At 38.8% G+C, this 18,688-nt stretch overlaps 1 protein-coding gene across 1 annotated transcript in view; it reads right to left on the minus strand.

The window, feature by feature from the left end:
- The window catches only part of KIF13A (kinesin family member 13A), a 212,360-nt gene that overhangs the window by 83,943 nt on the left and 109,729 nt on the right, over window positions 1-18,688 (minus strand). Inside the window, 1 exon segment of the mRNA XM_061195757.1 lies at window positions 10,246-10,306. Coding sequence (XP_061051740.1) covers window positions 10,246-10,306 — 61 coding nt within the window.

Genomic DNA, 18,688 nt, shown 5'->3' on the forward strand with positions numbered 1-18,688 from the left:
ATCTATTAACTGATACAACCTATTATAGATACTTAGATTATTTCCTTTTTCTTTTTTTCTGCAATATTTGTCCTTACACATTTATCTTTGTACACTTTTCTATTGACTTTACTAGGCAAAGCTCCAAAAAAAAAATCAAATTACTAACTCTCCTAGCAATGCATGAATTTTTTTTCTAGACCTTCAACAACACTGGCTATTATCATTCTTCCTGGCTTTGACTAATAGAAAAAAAAAAAAGCCTTTTGTTTTGTTAAATTTAAATTTTCCTTTCCTTAGGTTACTGTCCATTTGTATTTACTCTTTAGTAAATTGATTATTTGGGTCCTATGTTTATTTTTATAAATCAATTGGTTTAGTAATTGATTAAGTATTAATTTTAAAATATCCATCATATATTAAGGATATTAACCTTTGGTCTATTATATATTGTACATATTTTTCCCCCATCTGTCATTTACCTTTCAGTCTTATGTTGTTCTTTGTCATACAAAAGCTTTTGGTCTTTCATATTCAAATCTCTCATCTTTTCCTTTATGATTTTCATCTACGGTATATGTTACGCTTCCAAAATCTTTCTGGATTATTATTACCCCAAATTACATAGTTATTCACCCATATTTTCTTCTAGTTTTGTTTTTGTTTTTTCCAGTTTTATATCCAAATCTGAATTCTACTTCTTATCAGCTATGTAACCTTGGGCAAGATCTCCTTCACTAGTAAAACAGGAATAATAGTTGCTCTCTTACTGGGTTGCTGGTATGATGAAGTAAGGCAGTACAGTAAAGCACTTGCCATAGTGAGTGGCCATTATAAGTCTAGAATATATTTTAGCTAATATCCATAATTAATACCATCTCTTAAATCTTTAATCAACTATAATTAATTTTGGTGCAGAAAAGGAGGTAATCATCTAATTATTTTTCCTTCAATAGTTCCTCTATCTTTGCAACAATTCTGTAAGGCAATCCAATTTTAAAGATTAGAGACACTTACTCTTAGAAAAAAAAATTAAAGGAATCATTTATTGCTATTTCTCTAGCACCTCTAGTGGTCCCACCTTTAAAATTCCACTGACCAAATGTAATGGTGGTCTACTCACACGTGACAAAGAAGGGGGTGTGTGAATGTGTGTATGTGTTGGGGGGGGTCATGATGAGGAGAGGAAGAAGGAACAGTATCATTAATTATTACCTGGGCCAGAATACACCAACCCATGTTGTCCAGTGGAGGAAAAATATTTACCATTTTTTAATAACATTAAGATATCTCAGAAAGGTAGAGGGAAAAAAACAACTAAATAAATCATATCAATAAAACTGAATAGAAACATACTCTATAGAGCTCCCCTTATTTTTTTATTCTGGTGCCTTTGTAGCTCTATGAATCCCTGGCTGGGGTTATACTTAATCAATTCTTTGGTTTGGTGACTTTCAGCCACCACTGGTAAAACAAACGATTATTTAAAAAAAGTGAAGACTGTCAACCAAAGCCTAAAAATGCCCTGTAGACTCTATACAGTCTTCTGTCCTCCTCAGCATAACCAGTTTTCCATGAAACATGAACAGTGGCTACACTTCACTCTGTGATGGACAGAAAATATTAACTGTCAAAGACCCTTATACAGTCTATTAAGGAGAGTCTGGTTTATCCAAAAGACTGAAGGTGTTGTTGTTTATTTGTTTCTTTTTACTTTGTTCCTTTTTATTTTTTAAACAAAGCAGTCCCTTTTTTCAGCATAGAAAAAAAGCAATTTGTCAACTGCTTTTAGAAGCTTAGTTCACACACACACACACACAAAAAGAGCTATTTATGCTGGATAGTGGGGATCAGGGAATCCATAAAAGATGCACTATCCCTGCCCTAAATGTTTCCCGACTCCAGTTCACACTCAAATGGAACGAAGTGCCACTTGTCTAGGGAAATATGTACCAGCCCAGAAGGGAAACAGAAGGGCAAGTTCAGAAGTCCTGAGGGAAGCAAGAGGATCTATGAGAATTTGTTTCTATACCAGACAAACCACACAAAGGCACAACACAGTCCAACCCAAGAGCCTGTGACTTTTCCGCAGGACCCCTGCCAGAGAGGAGGTGGCCACTCTACAGAAGTCAGCTCCACGTGCCTGGCACAGGGAATCCACAGGGCAAACCTGACCTCACTTGTTCATAACCATGACCAAGATGCCAATTTCCTCTGTGGGGTTTATGATTAGACTCATATAGCTGTGTGGACAAGTCTTAAAACCCAGGCATGCCCAAAGCAACCACAACACAATGTCAGAACAGTAGAGAGGGTTCCTGTATGGAATTTCTGCAAGCAAAGTCACAGACCTGACCCACCCAACCCTGAGTCACACATGATACAGCTCTCTGAAAAGCTAACACCCTGAGTCTCCCCACTTGTGCGTAACCTGTCCCTCCTGGGAACAGCAGCAATGGCCTCAAAGCTACCAGGCATGTGCATTGGGAGCTCAGTAACCAAAGTAATTCTCTCACTGCAGCAGGGCCCTGACAGCAAAGCACAGAAGAAGAGAAACTAGGATAGGAGGGAAAGTGCATATCATGCATATGCTGACACTTGACTGCTTACGAGGAACAGGGTGAAACATCACAGTGGGCTATGCTCTAGGAAATGGGAGAACAAAATAAGAGGGCATAACCTTGTTTTATTCACAATCTGCATGAACCAAGGCAGTCTCACATAGATCATGGCTGACAAAAGCACTAAGTATGGAGATACCAGGCTGGACATGACATGTGCACAGAATATTTCTAAGGTAGTGACGTGGAAGAGCAGCCAGGATTTTAACACGATTTTATCATTTTAAACAGAATCCCCAGTTTTCCTTCTTTTCCCCATCTCTTTTTTCACTGGAGTTAAGAGTGAAAAAAAAATGGTTAAGCTCAATATTTATGATCTGGAATTCCTGGCCTGCGCGTCTGTGAGGGTGTTTTTCCACCCCTAACCAGGCTGACAGCCCCAGCGACTGTGATGAGTCTGGACTTGGCAGGTGGCCCAGCTCTAAATCCGAGCACCTGGACAGTGCAAGGCCAGTCAGGCACCTCACACATACCTGAAGGGGTGAGGAATGCCGAGCTTGGACGAGGTTTCAGTTACTCTCTCCCTCAAACAGTGCAACTCTCAGAAACTGTCACATGTGGTGACTTTAAACCTGGTTTAAGTTAAATGACCCAAAACTACAGAGCTTAGATAAAGGAACTAGGGCTTTAAAGGCTTGACTTGATGACAGGAGATTTAAGTTTTAATAAACTATAGAAGATTGCCATTAAGGGGCTTGGTAAAAGGATCCTGAGAACCTGGGCCTGCAGGGTAAAGGTAGACACGGGGCCATTTTCCACAGTGGCATCTGGGAGCCATCAGCACTGCAGTCCTCAGGAGCCTTCCTTGCAGCACGGCCTGGGTGACTTGCCCAGATGGATGTTTCCACCCCCTGACAGCGCTGGGGCCCGTCATGAGCTGGCAGTGAACCTCAGCTCCTTTTTTTGTTGCCGTATAAAGTGGCTGAGTCACAGAGGAGGGGTCAGGCATGGGGGCCCCGGATGAAAGAGCTGTGAGGACTGTCTCACAGAGAATGCATTTTGGAGTGATTCAGGAGGGTACTTTCACATATAACAACTGCTGAAAAAGCAGCTGTTCTTCACCTCTACCTGCTCGACAGTGTTTGCCACTGTGTCCCTCTGACACAGAGGCAGACCTGACTCAATATCTCTTCTGGACTGTGGGGTGCACAAGATTGACAGCACTTGAGGGGAGGTGAGAACAAAGCCCAAACCAAACACAGTCATTCAGGACTCTGGAGAACTTCTGACAGGAGGGAGAATGCTAATAGTATTATTCCTGGCTAGGTTCCAAGCCAGAGTACTCCAATAACATGATTCCCTAGGCACAGCCTCTTGTTGGGATGAGAGAGAAGAGAGGAGAGCCTGGGATTGCAGTAGAATCCATAAAATCTTCACATGTAACTGTCACTGACCCAAATCCACATTTACCACTGCTTTCAGCTCTCTTACAAGTAGCAGGGCCTCTCTGAACCTCAGTTTCCTCATCTGTAAAATGGGGGCAATATCAGTTTCTACTGATTTGGTGTTTTGACAATTAAATGACCTGTTGCAGGTAAAGGGATGAGCACAGTGCTGGGAAACTAGTGCTCAGAACTCTATTGTCTATTGTTATTATTATCCACCCCTCTAAACACACCTAACTAAGTTAAGTGATGTCTCTGGGCGCCAAGAAATACTCTAAGGAATAGATGCTGACAAAGAAAGGAAAGTGGAAGAAGGCAGGGTTGGGTGGGATTAAAAAATCTGGGAGTAGAGGTGAGAAGAAAGAGAAGCATACACACACACTCTTGTAAAAAATTTAACGGTATCAGCCTAGCTTACTTATCTCAGAGAAATTTTTCTTAACTGACCTTCACTTACCTGATTCTCTCAATTAACATTCTCTCTTCCATTTGTAAAATACACTGATGCATGCTTACTGCACACTAAATCACCCAACTGGTAGACAACTCTCTGGACTCCCACCAGCTGAGTTATATTCTCACAAAGGGTCAGTTGTGTTTTCTCCTGAACTGGTTTGTGTCAGTTACACTTCTCTGTAATTACATAATTAACAAATGCAAAAAGAGAGGTGCTGGTTCTAAGAAAACTAGTTTGGATGCTTAGATGAGTCCCTAAAAGAACTGTCAGATTAGGTATGGGTAAGAATTTGTAAGACTGTAAAAGAGAAAGAAAAATCTAGAAGGATTCTGCAGTCAGTGTTTCATAAATGTCTTTTAAGATGGCATGCACCATTTATAGTGAATCTCTAACAAACTTTTCACATAGTCAACTACTACTGCTTCTCATAACCACAGGGAAAACTTCCACAGTTTTGATAAACTTAACAGCTAACAATTATTGAGTATTTATTCTACACAAGACACTTGCTGAGGTCTTCATATACACTTGAATAGTAAAATAATGAATCAATACAATATGCTATAACAAATATTTTGGAAGTCTGCTTAAAAAATTGGTTCTATTTTGGCTACTGTCAACTTTTAGAATGTAAATTTTGATGCACAGTTAAACAATATGAAACAGAAATCATTTCTACCTCTGAGCCCATAAACTCTCCCATCATAGGAACAGAATCAAACATGGCTATTCTCCCCACGGCAACAGCCATAGCTAGGAGGCACTCAGCTGTCCCTTCATGGTACAAAGCAACGTTAGCAGAACAATAATCCGACGTAGAACATTTCTCCTGAATTGCAGGGTATTACAATGCCTGAAAACACAGGTTTCAGCAAATCTGAGCAACATACCATATGGTGAGAACTGTCATATAATTTCTAAGTCAACAGTTTAGAATCTCTCAGGTCAGGAAATGTTCTTGTCCATATAGATACCCAGATATGCCACCACTAGACTGATTTTTATTTTTGGTATGAAGATTTATGAAAAATATTCTCTTGCTAGGAAGAAAAGCAAAAAACCAAGATTACTGGAAGTCATTGTTATTTAACCAACATGACATATTTTAGACAGTGATAAAAAATGTATTGATTTATTATCGAGAAGCGCTTAAATGAAATTAGTAGTGATTTAAACATTTAAAAAGGCCTATTATCTGTTATGATGCTCTCAAGTTTATCAGTATTCACTATAATAACATTATAATCCTAAATGTTGATCTATGTTTATGTGTATGTATATATGGGCTTGGGGAGAGGAAACGGATTTATGCAGAAATGCCATGCTTTGGGTGCCTAATTTTGCAGGTTACTTCTGTTTTTTCTTAGCCCTGGCACAAGGGTTTTTGCTTAAAGATTCAGAATTATGCACAGACTCGCTAACCAAAAGGTGCTAATAAGAGATAATATATTTAAATTGTGAAATGTCTCAAAGCATGATTCAATGCAATTCAAATGGCTTAACAAACAAGCCTTTGATTTGACTCTGAAAAGTCCACTGCAACAGCTGTGTGGCCAGCATAAAATGTCTGATTCATGTTTTATCTTAGAGCTGGAAGAGATCTGAGATCATTCTAGGCTATATATCCTCCTTTCACAGATGAAGAAACAGACATCCCCAAAGTTTAGCAGTTTGTGGCAAAACCAGGTCTCATAAATACCAGCACACACAACGCATTTTCTCTCCAAAGGACTGATGCTACCATCCTTACTACTGCTACAATGTGACAGTGATAAAGATAATGATGAATATTTTTTTAATTAATTAATTTATTTATTTTTGGCTGCACTGGGTCTTCGTTGCTGCGCACGGGCTTTCTCTAGTTGCGGCGAGCGGGAGCTACTCTTCGCTGCGGGGTGTGGGCTTCTCATTGCAGTGGCTTCTCTTGCTGTGGAGCACAGGCTGTAGAGTGCAGGCTCAGTAGCTATGGCACGCGGGCTCAGTAGTTGTGGCTCCCGGGCTCTAGAACGCAGGCTCAGTAGTTGTGGCGCACGGGCTTAGTTGCTCCGAGGCATGTGGGATCTTCCCGGACCAGGGCTCGAACCCATGTCCCCTGCATTGGCAGGCGGATTCTTAACCACTGCGCCACCAGGGAAGCCCCGATGATAAATATTAAGTGAGCATTTCCTGTGGTTTAAGTACTTTACATGAACAGGTCATTTAGTCCTCAAATCAACCCCATGAGATCAGAACTATTATCAGCCTTATTTAACCTAAGAGGAAACAGAACTCACCCGACCTTACATAGACAAAAGGTGGGGGAGGCAGGACTGGAACCCAGGCAGTTTGATTTAAAAGCCCACATGCTTCCACCACTCCACCCAACCCACTGCAGTGCCATTAAACCTACTATAGAATTATGGGTTTCTAAATCAGTCTGAGAGTGGAAGCTCTTGCTTGCTATAGCTTTTAATGAATAGAGTAACATAAAACATAATTGAGAATTTAACATTTGACACACCCCATGAAACTGAGAGCCTCTCTGCTCTTTCAATCCATGCACTCATCTATCTCTCTCCCCTCTCCCTCCTCCTCTCTGCCCCCCAAGTTTTGAGAGCTGCCTCAAGAGCTCTGATTCAGTATCAATGATGCCATTATTCATGAAGTCTGACAAATAGGTCAGTTTCAGGAACTATGTGCTTCCCCTTCTCCATTTCTTCTATGTCCCATCAGAGAATGAATGCTTCTATCTTAATGTTTCTATTCACAATTAAGAAGGAATTGCTTTTTTTTTTAATTAAAGAGAAGGGAAATCAAACTATACTCCAATATAAAATAAAAATTAAATTTAAAAAAAGAGAAAGGAAATCATATTAGTATAGAAACCAATCAACTAATCTACTAGTAATATATTCACTAGGCAAATTATTTACAATGAGTGCAAAAAACCCTGAAAGAATAGTAAGCAAGAATTTTACTTTTTGCTGAGGTGGTCACAGAATTTGTACAATAATGGGGATACCTAAAGAATAAGAAACTGTCTCCTCACATTTTGTAAATAGACTCTGCTCCATCGACCAAGAGAATCCTATTTCAGGACTAATACCAGAAACATGGTATTAGATGTGATCATGCAAGCTAAAATTTAGTAAAGTTTAAGCTATCAAAATGTTTAAAAATCATTTTTATCTTTTAAAATACTTCGGCACATACTATTTGTAATGAAGAGCTACAGAAATCTTGAGTTTCACATTTTAATTTTATCATCTGTACTTAATAAAATTATCTCTAGTAAAAAAAAAAAGTTTGTCTTACATTCAGAGGTATGAGTGATACACTGCAGAAAGCTAGAATGGTCTCTATGGGCAGTAATGGAGGATGTGATTGTAGAGATAAGGAAAAGAAAGAGAAAAACAATCTTCCTAAAGCATTACTTTAACCCCATCACTCCAACAGCCCCTCCCCTATTTTTCACCATATCATCTACACTTCTTAGTCTAGCTTTTAAACTTTCCTATTATCTGGCCTCACTTAACATGTACAAGTAGGTCTCCCACTGATTCCCCCCCAAAATGCATCTTTTGCTCAGACCAGTGTTGTACACCATGCTCACTCCCACTTCTGCATCCTCACTTACAGAAAAGCCAAACGAAGTATCATTTATGGGCACCTTCCATTGGTCAGCTCATTAAGTTACCTACTGAACCCTTATAACAACATATAAGATAGGTATTATCACTGCCATGTTTCCCATTTTACAGAAAAGAAATTGTAACTCAGAGAGATTAAATTGTCTAAGAGAACCAAAGCAAGCTTCCTGAGACTTAAACCCAGGGTGGAGTTCAGAGTCCGTGAGCTTTCCTTGACACCGTATTGCTTCCTCTCGTCTGGATGCCCTCCATACTGTCCCGTGGCTAAATCTATGCTAAACTTCTATGTCCAGTTTCAGTCCCATCTCCTCTATGATGCCTTCCCAGGCAACTTCAGTCTTTCCACATTTTGCCTCTCCTTGGGTTTTCTATAGTACTTAAAACCTGTGAAATTTAGAGTTTAAATACTATCTCAAAATGTTTACTGTTGTTTGTCATGCATTCTTTTGCTTTCCAACTTAGGTTATAATTTCTCAAGGGCTTCCTAGGCTGCACGCACAGTACAAGTTTCATGAATACTTAAGGAACTATTCTGAGACTTTCTGGCTTCCTAGGTGAAATAAGAAGAAACACTGGACTGGAGCATAGAAGGGGTGGTGGGGAGTCAGGGAGCAGAGGGTGGGGAAGGTAGACGGGGCTATAAAATAAAGGATCTTAAATGTCATCCAAAGAGTACAGATATTTATCTATAAGTGATGAGGAGTCCTCTAAAGTATTTGACAACTGCATAAGAGTTCTAATTCAGGGAGCTATATCTGACTATATCCTGAATAATATCAACTGAACAGAGTGAGAGATTGGACTTTGTATAGCCATAGCATTTTTCCTCCTCTGTTTCTGTCACAGTATGAAGTGTTTTACTTTTGTTTACTTAAATCCAAAAGCACACACCCAGCACAAAATTATACTGTGCTAACAGTCAAGGCCGACTCTCCTAGGCTCTGTAGAATTTATTATATAGACTCCCAAAGGACTGAAAAAAAGACAAATTAATTACAACCAACATTAAGAACTATTTACTCACATTAATAAAATACATTGTTGAAGTTGCAGGAATGATGTTTGGAAAGAAAGGCTCATTTACCCAATGTGAGCGATGGAAGGAATTTTCCTAGTTCCAGCCATTAACTTTTGAAAAAATTATACATCAAATAATTTCTCAACAGATTTGCTTTACACGGCAAGGAAAAGGCTATCAATAAACAAAATTTCCTACAAGCAAGTAACTTCTTTTACCCTCTAATCTTTTAAGATCTACATCCTCTCCATCATCCCCTCACTGTTTTTCTTGCTTCCTTCCTTCCTTTCTTTCTTCCTTCCTTCCTTTCTCTTTCTTTCAATCTTTCTCTCTCTTTCTTTCTTTCTTTCGTAAATGGGAAAGTCATTCAGCTGACATTCTTATAAGTAGAAATAAGGAGAAAACGCTCATTAAGACTATATATCTAAGAAAAAGCGGTCACAGTCAGAAGGGAAGGAACAAAGACTTCCCCCACGAAGACAAATGCTTCCCTCTTGAGGTAAAGTAATTTTAACTCCTAGGAAAGGTGAAGATTCACCTGTGATCACAAATAAAATTAGCAGTCATCTGTATTTAATGGAGTAGGGATAAAATGCCTCAAGGAAGGAACAACAGCAAAATGTGGGGCCTTGAGGCAATGTTTCCCCGAGGAATGTACAGTTTTAGTTCATATCACCACTGATTACTTTAGAACACTCAGGATGCAAGGGGGCCCTGGAAACCAACAGCATCTGTGCTTTGCTTGCTTAAATGGAGCAGTGCCTTCCCTGAAAGTTAGAGGCAAGGAAAGGCACAGCACATTAAACCTCCTCTTCGTGTGAGAACCACAACAGCTTCCACTGACGGCTTGAGGTGGTTCCCCGTTATCTCTAATCCTTGGAACACCTCTGAGGACACTTCATACCCCCTTCAGGTAAAGAACCTGAAGCTTAATGAGTTTGGGAAAAAACCTGTCCGAGGCTTCTCAGCAAGTAAATGGCTGAACCAGATCCTAAAACCAGATCTTACTGACTTCAAAGCCCACGTGCCAGAATTGGAAAGAATGAGTGCGAATTTTATGGGAAAAACAGAACTCCAGAATAATTAAAGAAAACAGACATAATGGAAGAAGAGGCCAGAGGCCCAACTGTCAAGTGCAGAGAGAGAGCCAACTTACCAGCATATTTTGTAGTGTTAGATTCATCCATGGACCAAAAGCAATAATCAAACGCAAATACCTGAATGAAAGAACAAAACATTAAACTTAAAAATTAATTAACTTCCATGAGTAAATCAGACTGAAAAAAAATTCACTGATGAAGATGAGGGTGCCTGCTACTGTCTTATTAAAAAAAAAAAAAAAGAAAGAAAAAACACCATAGGTTTGATGCTTTATTAACCCTGAAGTTTCTTTCAGACTAAATTGATGGTTATTTTCTTGTATTAGACTAAGTTGCATATAGAAATTGCTACTTATCCATAATTCAAACAAGGAGACATCTTAGCCAAAATTTTTTAAATGATACATTTAGTTAGAAAGAACAATGGCTTCTCTCCCAAGTCCACGGTTCCAGCGTCTGCTGAAACTCTCCAGCCAGACCTTCCATGACTTCACAAGAAACACTAAAGTGATCAACTTTCATTTAAACAAGTTCCTTCTAACTTTCCATGATGCTACCATTTCTAGCATAGCCAAAGCTTTGTCAAAACTCCCCACGTTCCCGGAAATCTTGGACTCCCAGTCTTGGGCCACGTATTGTTAATAAATCAATAATTCACTCTCGCATGCTTTAGTTTTCTGCCTAGTTACTGTATGCCTACTATGTACTAGGAATGGCTGATGCTGCCTCCATAAGGACACACATCTAATCACTGTTTTCCACGCATATGACCACCACTCATGTTCCAGCCATCATTAGCAAATGCGTCGGGCAACATTCCCCAAAGTGCGCACCAAGGAACAGCAGTTTCATGAGACAGTCCGTGAAATAAAGATTACATCAATCAGAAATGATAGATATTTTACCCTGCTTAAGATTTTCTATGCAATTCTCAATATTAAAGTCTCTGAAAAGTCCTCCAGCAAATAAACCCATTTAGTTGTGTAACTTCTTTATTTCTCAATTACTTTTGGTGAGGAGAGTAACACCTATTAACATGCCTTGAAACCAGTGTTTCTCAGCATACTCCTCAAGCAAACTGGCTCAGGTGACTCATAAGTGACTTTCACAGGCTCCTTGTTACAGCCTTCCCCCCCTTGCAACTCTAATGGTAAATTACAATCCTAAAGGGACAGAGACCCTTTAATGCTTAATCATTGCCAAGGGATCGTAAGCACTGAGCAATCAGAACCCAAGCACTTTGACCTGGCACTTGAGACTGGCCATATGAGACCCTTCCAGCCTATGTCCCCCAACCTCCTTAAGCTTCAGCTGAACTTTCCATACCTTGGAGTTGCTAAGTACAATTCCACCTCTGTCATTTTCTTTATTTCCACCCTTCAGAATGCTTCATACTCCTTAAGGCCCAGTTCAATATATTTTTCTTCCAGGAAGTATTCCTTGGTTAAACCCAAAGGGATTTGCTTTCTCTTCTCTGAACTCTCACAACACTGTTTAATCCTTTTTTTGTGTGACTCCTATCCCAATTATTTTATTTTTCACTTATCATGTATATGATGTGTGCATATGTTTTATCTCCCCTGGTAGACAAAGATCCTTAAAAGCAGGAACCATACCTAATTCATATTTGTAAACTGCACTGTCCATAGTAGTTGCTTTGTAATTATTTATTAAATGATTACTGTCATTGAGAACTTGCAAGAAAGAAGGTACTTTCTACATCATCAAAAGACTAAGTTATGGGCTTCCCCGGTGGCGCAGTGGTTGAGAATCTGCCTGCTAATGCAGGGGACACGGGTTCGAGCCCTGGTCTGGGAAGATCCCACATGCCGCGGAGCAACTAGGCCCGTGAGCCACAACTACTGAGCCTGCACGTCTGGAGCCTGTGCTCCGCAACAAGAGAGGCCGCGATAGTGAGAGGCCCATGCACCGCGATGAAGAGTGGCCCCCGCTTGCCACAACTAGAGAAAGCCCTCGCACAGAAACGAAGACCTAACACAGCGAAAAAATAAATAAATAAATAAATAAAAAAGACTAAGTTATGCTCTGAGTAGTTTCAGCACTACATGTACTTTAATGCTTTTAAAACTGATTCAGGTACACACACAACTTACATCATCAACCTCAAATCCAAATTCAGTTTTGTTATTTATACAAACATTCACTCTGGTCTTATGACAACCAAGGTTAAAACGAACAGCTATGAAACAATAGTTTCAGCCAACAGATTCTGAAATATTTACTGCATTCAAGGGCTCTTCCAAAGACTTGAGAGACCACACAGGCGTAATCCAGTTAATCTTCCTGCCTCAAGGCAGGACTGAACTTCAACACTTCTCCTGAGAGATGAAGATCTGTCTTGTTTTTAAACATTTCCAGAAAAGGAGATTCTACAACCTCCCTTTAATGGCATCTTATAACACTTAACTTTCAATCCCAGGACATTTTCCTTTCCTTTTGACCTAAATCAACTCTCCTTACTTTAAATGGCCAACAGAGGCTACTTTCCAATTTCTACGTATGTTCATTGTTTCCCTCTAAAGTCTCAATGAATTCCTCTTAGTAGTTGCTACATACAGTGAAATAATTTATTTCCTGTAGTTAATTTTTCATACCTACCTAAAACTTGTATTTAACAGCTTGCTATTTTGCATATAAGGTTAGAAAGCTAGAGATTTACATTCACAGTAATGTTACTTGAAATAAAATGAAATACACCCCAAAACTGGGGGGGGTCTACCCTCAGTAATAATCATTCCAAATTCTGTGCCAACTTTCATTTCTAACAAACGGTTAACAGTCTAAAGTTGTTTTTGCTCATAAAAAGGAAGATAACAATTTTTCATTTTAGGCATTCACCCTCCCAAATTCAGACAAATGTTAAAACTCTGCAGAGGAGAAAGGGCCCTGATAGTACTGGCAGACATAATTGTTCTTTTCTTGCCAAATACTGGCCTCTCCCTGAACTGAATTATGTCTCGAATTTCAAAACCTTTGATCACAAGCATTTTAGAATGGTCATCTCCCTCAAACCAGTCATGGAGTACAGGTTATGCTTTTACTCAACATTTATCAGTAAGAAAGTTGAAGCCCAGAAATCTGAGGGATTTCCCTAAAAACTCAAAGCAACTGAAAAGATTCTCGTTATCATTTTTTTATTTAATGCAGGTTACCAGTGATCCCCCCTCCTCCTATGAAATTCCACAGCACTCTATAGCTCCCGGGGCACTAGTTCACAAGTGCTCCTGTTTTATGGCTTAGTTCAACTGGTGTGGGTCTCACCTCCACTCAAAGGTGAACCTGTTGGGGGCAGGGGCTTTGTCTCATGCTAGTGCCTGGGTCGGTACCTCATATAGAGCAGCTACTGTATGTAATATTTTTTCAATAAATAAACATAATACCAGGAGAAGAAGTTGGAATGCAGATAAGAACACGGAATGAACATGAGAAACTGTTATGAAAATGTAGAAGTTGAAACTGCAAGATAGATTTTTAGTGTTGCATCACTTTCAGATGCACATTTTTGGGGAACCTGGTTCCTTCAAGGGTCAAATACAGATTTGGTCACTAGATGAGTCCTCTTCAGCACCACCATTCCAGGGTTCACGTGGATAAACAAGTATGGCCACATCAAGTATAATTTGTAGTTTGCACAGAATTAGAACAATTATTTGTTGCTAGAATAATTATTTGGTATGACTGTTATGAAAACAGTGTTAAAGATGTTTAAAACAATTTCTTTGTCTTAGGTAGCCCAATCATTTCCCTTGCAATCTTCTTAGTACTATAAACAAACTAGTATTCACAAACTATTATCTTTCTTTTCATGGCTAAAAATTTAATTATAATTTAATCACAAAGGTTTGTAACAAAAGAGGACATGATTTTCTTATTTTCTAATACAAAATCATTGACATTTCAAAAGAGATAACAAAACTATTTTCTTGAGTTATTCTTTAGAAACTAACCACTTCAAATAAAATGATTTTTTTCAAAGCCAGCACATTATACTAGAGAAATATATTTACTCAAGACTTCTAACTAATTTCATTAGAATTCCTAAATGTTTATTTCACCTATTCATTATGAAGTCACTAGTATCTTAATTAGACTGTGGCAGACAGGGGACTTTTTTTTTTTTTTTTTTGGAACATCTTTATTGGAGTATCATTGCTTTACAATGGTGTGTTAGTTTCTGGTTTATAACAAAGTGAATCAGCTATACATATACTCTTGCGTCTCTCTCCCCCTCTCCCTATCCCACCCCTCTGGGGGTCACAAAGCACTGAGCTGATCTACCTGTGCTATGCGACTGCTTCCCACTAGCTATCTATTTTACATTTGGTAATATATATAAGTCCATGCCACTCTCTCACTTCGTCCCAGCTTACACTTGCCCCTCCCCGTGTTCTCAAATCCATTCTCTACGTCTGCATCTTTATTCCTGTCCTGTCCCTAGGTTCATCAGAACCATTTTTTTCTATTTTTTTTTAGATTCCAATTATATGTGTTAGGATACGGTATTTGTTTTTCTCTTTCTGACTTACTTCACTCTGTATGACAGATTCTAGGTCCATCCACCTCACTACAAATAACTCAATTTCGTTTCTTTTTATGGCTGAGTAATATTCCATTGTATATGTGTGCCACATCTTCTTTACCCATTTATCTGTGGATGGACACTTGGGTTGCTTCCATGTCCTGGCTCTTGTAAATAGAGCTGCAATGAACATTGTGGTACATGACTCTTTTTTTGTTGTTGTTGTTAAATTTTATTTATTTTATTTTTTATTTATTTATGGCTGTGTTGGGTCTTCGTTTCTGTGCGAGGGCTTTCTCTAGTTGTGGCAAGTGGGGGCCACTCTTCATCGCGGTGCGCGGGCCTCTCATTATCACGGTCTCTCTTGTTGCGGAGCACAGGCTCCAGGTGCGCAGGCTCAGCAATTGTGGCTCACGGGTCTAGTTGCTCCGCGGCATGTGGGATCTTCCCAGACCAGGGCTCGAACCCATGTCCCCTGCATTGGCAGGCAGATTCTCAACCACTGCGCCACCAGGGAAGCCCCACATGACTCTTTTTGAATTATGGTTTTCTCAGGGTATATGCCCAGTAGTGGGATTGCTGGGTCATATGGTAGTTCTATTTTTACTAAGGGACCTCCATACTGTTCTCCATAGTGGCTGTATCAATTTACATTCCCACAAACAGTGCAAGAGGGTTCCCTTTTCTCCACACCCTCTCCAGTATTTATTGTTGGTAGATTTTTTGATGACGGACATTCTGACTGGTGTGAGGTGATACCTCACTGTAGTTTTGATTTGCATTTCTCTAATGATTAGTGATGCTGAGCATTCTTTCATGTGTGTTTATTGGCAATCTGTATATCTTCTTGGGAGAAATGTCTATTTAGGTCTGCTGCCCATTTTTGGATTGAGTTGTTTTTTTGATATTGAGCTGCATGAGCTGCTTGTAAATTTTGGACATTAATCCTTTGTCAGTTGCTTCATTTGCAAATATTTTCTCCCATTCTGAGGGTTGTCTTTTCATCTTATGTTTTCCTTTGCTGTGCAAAAGCTTTTAAGTTTCATTAGGTCCCATTTGTTTATTTGTGTTTTTATTTCCATTTCTCTAGGAAGTGTGTCAGAAAGGATCTTGCTGTGATTTATGTCATAGAATGTTCTGCCTATGTTTTCCTCTAAGAGTTTTATAGTGTTGGGCCTTACATTTAGGTCTTTAATCCATTTTGAGTTTATTTTTGTGTATGGTGTTAGGGAGTGTTCTAATTTCATTCTTTTACACGTAGCTGTCCAGTTTTCCCAGCACCACTTATTGAAGAGGCTGTCTTTTCTCCATTGTATATTCTCGCCTCCTTTATCAAAAATAAGGTGACCATATGTGCATGGGTTTATCTCTGTGCTTTCTATCCTGTTCCACTGATCTATATTTCTGTTTTTGTCCCAGTACCACACTGTCTTGATTATTATAGCTTTGTAGTATAGTCTGAAGTCAGGGAGCCTGATTCCTCCAGCTCCGTTTTTCTTTCTCAAGATTGCTTTGGTTATTTGGGTCTTTTGTGGCTCCATACAAATTGTGAAATTTTTTGTTCCAGTTCTGTAAAAAATGCCATTCGTAGTTTGATAGGGATTGCATTGAATCTGTAGATTGCTTTGGGTAGTAGAGTCATTTTCACAATGTTGATTCTTCCAATCCAAGAACATGGTATATCTCTCCATCTGTTTGTATCATCTTTAATTGCTTTCATTAGTGTCTTATAGTTTTCTGCATATAAGTTTTTTGTCTCCTTAGGTAGGTTTATTCCTAGGCATTTTATTCTTTTTGTTGAAGTGGTAAATAGCAGTGTTCCCTTAATTTCTCTTTCAGATTTTTCATCATTAGTGTATAGGAATATAAGAGATTTCTGTGCATTAATTTTGTATGCTGTTACTTTACCAAATTCATTGATTAGCTCTAGCAGTTTTCTGGTAGAGTCTTTAGGATTCTCTATGTATAGTATCATGTCATCTGCAAACAGTGACAGCTTCTTCTTTTCCGATTTGGATTCCTTTTATTTCTTTTCCTTCTCTGATTGCTGTGGCTAAAACTTCCAAAACTATGTTGAATAACAGTGATGAGAGTGGGCAACCTTGTCTTGTTCCTGATTTTAGTGGAAATGGTTTCAGTTTTTCACCATTGAGAACGATGTTGGCTGTGGGTTTGTCACATATGGCCTTTATTATGTTGAGGTAGGTCCCCTCAATGCCTACTTTCTGGAGGGTTTTTATCATAAATGGGTGTTGAATTTTGTTGAAAGCTTTTTCTGCATCCATTGAGATAATCATGTGGTTTTTATCCTTCAATCTGGTAATATGGTGTATCACATTGATTGATTTGCATATATTGACGAATCCTTGCATCCCTGGGATAAACCCCACTTGATCATGCTGTATGATCCTTTTAATGCGCTGTTGGATTCTGTTTGCTAGTACTTTGTTGAGGATTTTTGCATCTATGTTCATCAGTGATATTGGCCTGTAGTTTTCTTTCTTTGTGACATCTTTGTCTGGTTTTGGTATCAGGGTGATGCTGGTCTCGTAGAATGAGTTGGGGAATATTCCTCCCTCTGCTATACTTTGGAAGAGTTTGAGAAGGATAGGTGTTAGCTCTTCTCTAAATGTTTGATAGAATTCGCCTGTGAAGCCATCTGGTCCTGGGCTTTTGTTTGTTGGAAGACTTTTAATCACAGTTTCAATTTCAGTGCTTGTGATTGGTCTGTTCATATTTTCTATTTCTTCCTGGCTCAGTCTTGGAAGGTTGTGCTTTTCTAAGAATTTGTCCATTTCTTCCAGGTTGTCCATTTTATTGGCATATAGTTTCTTGTAGTAATCTCTCTTGATCCTTTGTATTTCTGCAGTGTCAGTTGTTACTTCTCCTTTTTCATTTCTAATTCTATTGACTTGAGTCTTCTTTTTTCTCGATAAATCTGGCTAATGGTTTATCAATTTTATCTTCTCAAAGAACCAGCTTTTAGTTTTATTGATCTTTGCTATCATTTCCTTCATTTCTTTTTCATTTATTTCTGATCTGATCTTTATGATTTCTTTCCTTCTGCTAACTTTGGGGTTTTTTTGTTGTTCTTTCTCTAACTGCTTTAGGTGTACGGTTAGGTTGTTTATTTGAGCTTTTTCTTGTTTGTTGAGGTAGGATTGTATTGCTATAAACTTCCCTCTTAGAACTGCTTTGGCTGCATCCCATAGGTTTTGGGTCGTCGTGTTTTCCTTGTCATTTGTTTCTAGATATTTTTTGATTTCCTCTTTGATTTCTTCAGTGATCTCTTGGTTACTTAGTAGTGTACAGTTTAGCCTCCATGTGTTTGTATTTTTTACAGATTTTTTCCTGTAATTGATATCTAGTCTCATAGCGTTGTGGGTGGAAAAGATACTTGATACTATTTCAATTTTCTTAAATTTACCAAGGCTTGATTTGTGACCCAAGATATGATCTATCCTGGAGAATGTTCCATGAGCACTTGAGAAAAATGTGTATTCTGTTGTTTTTGGATGGAATGTCCTATAAATATCAATTAAGTCCATCTTGGTTAATGTATCATTTAAAGCTTGTGTTTCCTTATTGATTTTTATTGTGGATGATCTGTCCATTGGTGAAAGTGGGGTGTTAAAGTCCCCTACTATGATTGTGTTACTGTCGATTTCCCCTTTTATAGCTGTTAGCATTTGCCTTATGTATTGAGGTGCTCCTATGTTGGGTGCATAAATATTTACAATTGTTATTATCTTCTTCTGGGATGGATCCCTTGACCATCATGTAGAGTCCTTCTTTGTCTCTTGTAATAGTCTTTATTTTAAAGTCTATTTTGTCCGATATGAGAATTGCTACTCCAGCTTTCTTTTTATTTCCATTTGCATGGAATATCTTTTTCCATCCCCTCACTTTCAGTCTGTATGTGTCCCTTGGTCTGAAGTGGGTCTCTTGTAGACAGCCTA

Source organism: Eubalaena glacialis, chromosome 7 (genome assembly GCF_028564815.1).
Source record: "Eubalaena glacialis isolate mEubGla1 chromosome 7, mEubGla1.1.hap2.+ XY, whole genome shotgun sequence".
In the NCBI taxonomy this organism is placed as follows: domain Eukaryota; kingdom Metazoa; phylum Chordata; class Mammalia; order Artiodactyla; family Balaenidae; genus Eubalaena; species Eubalaena glacialis.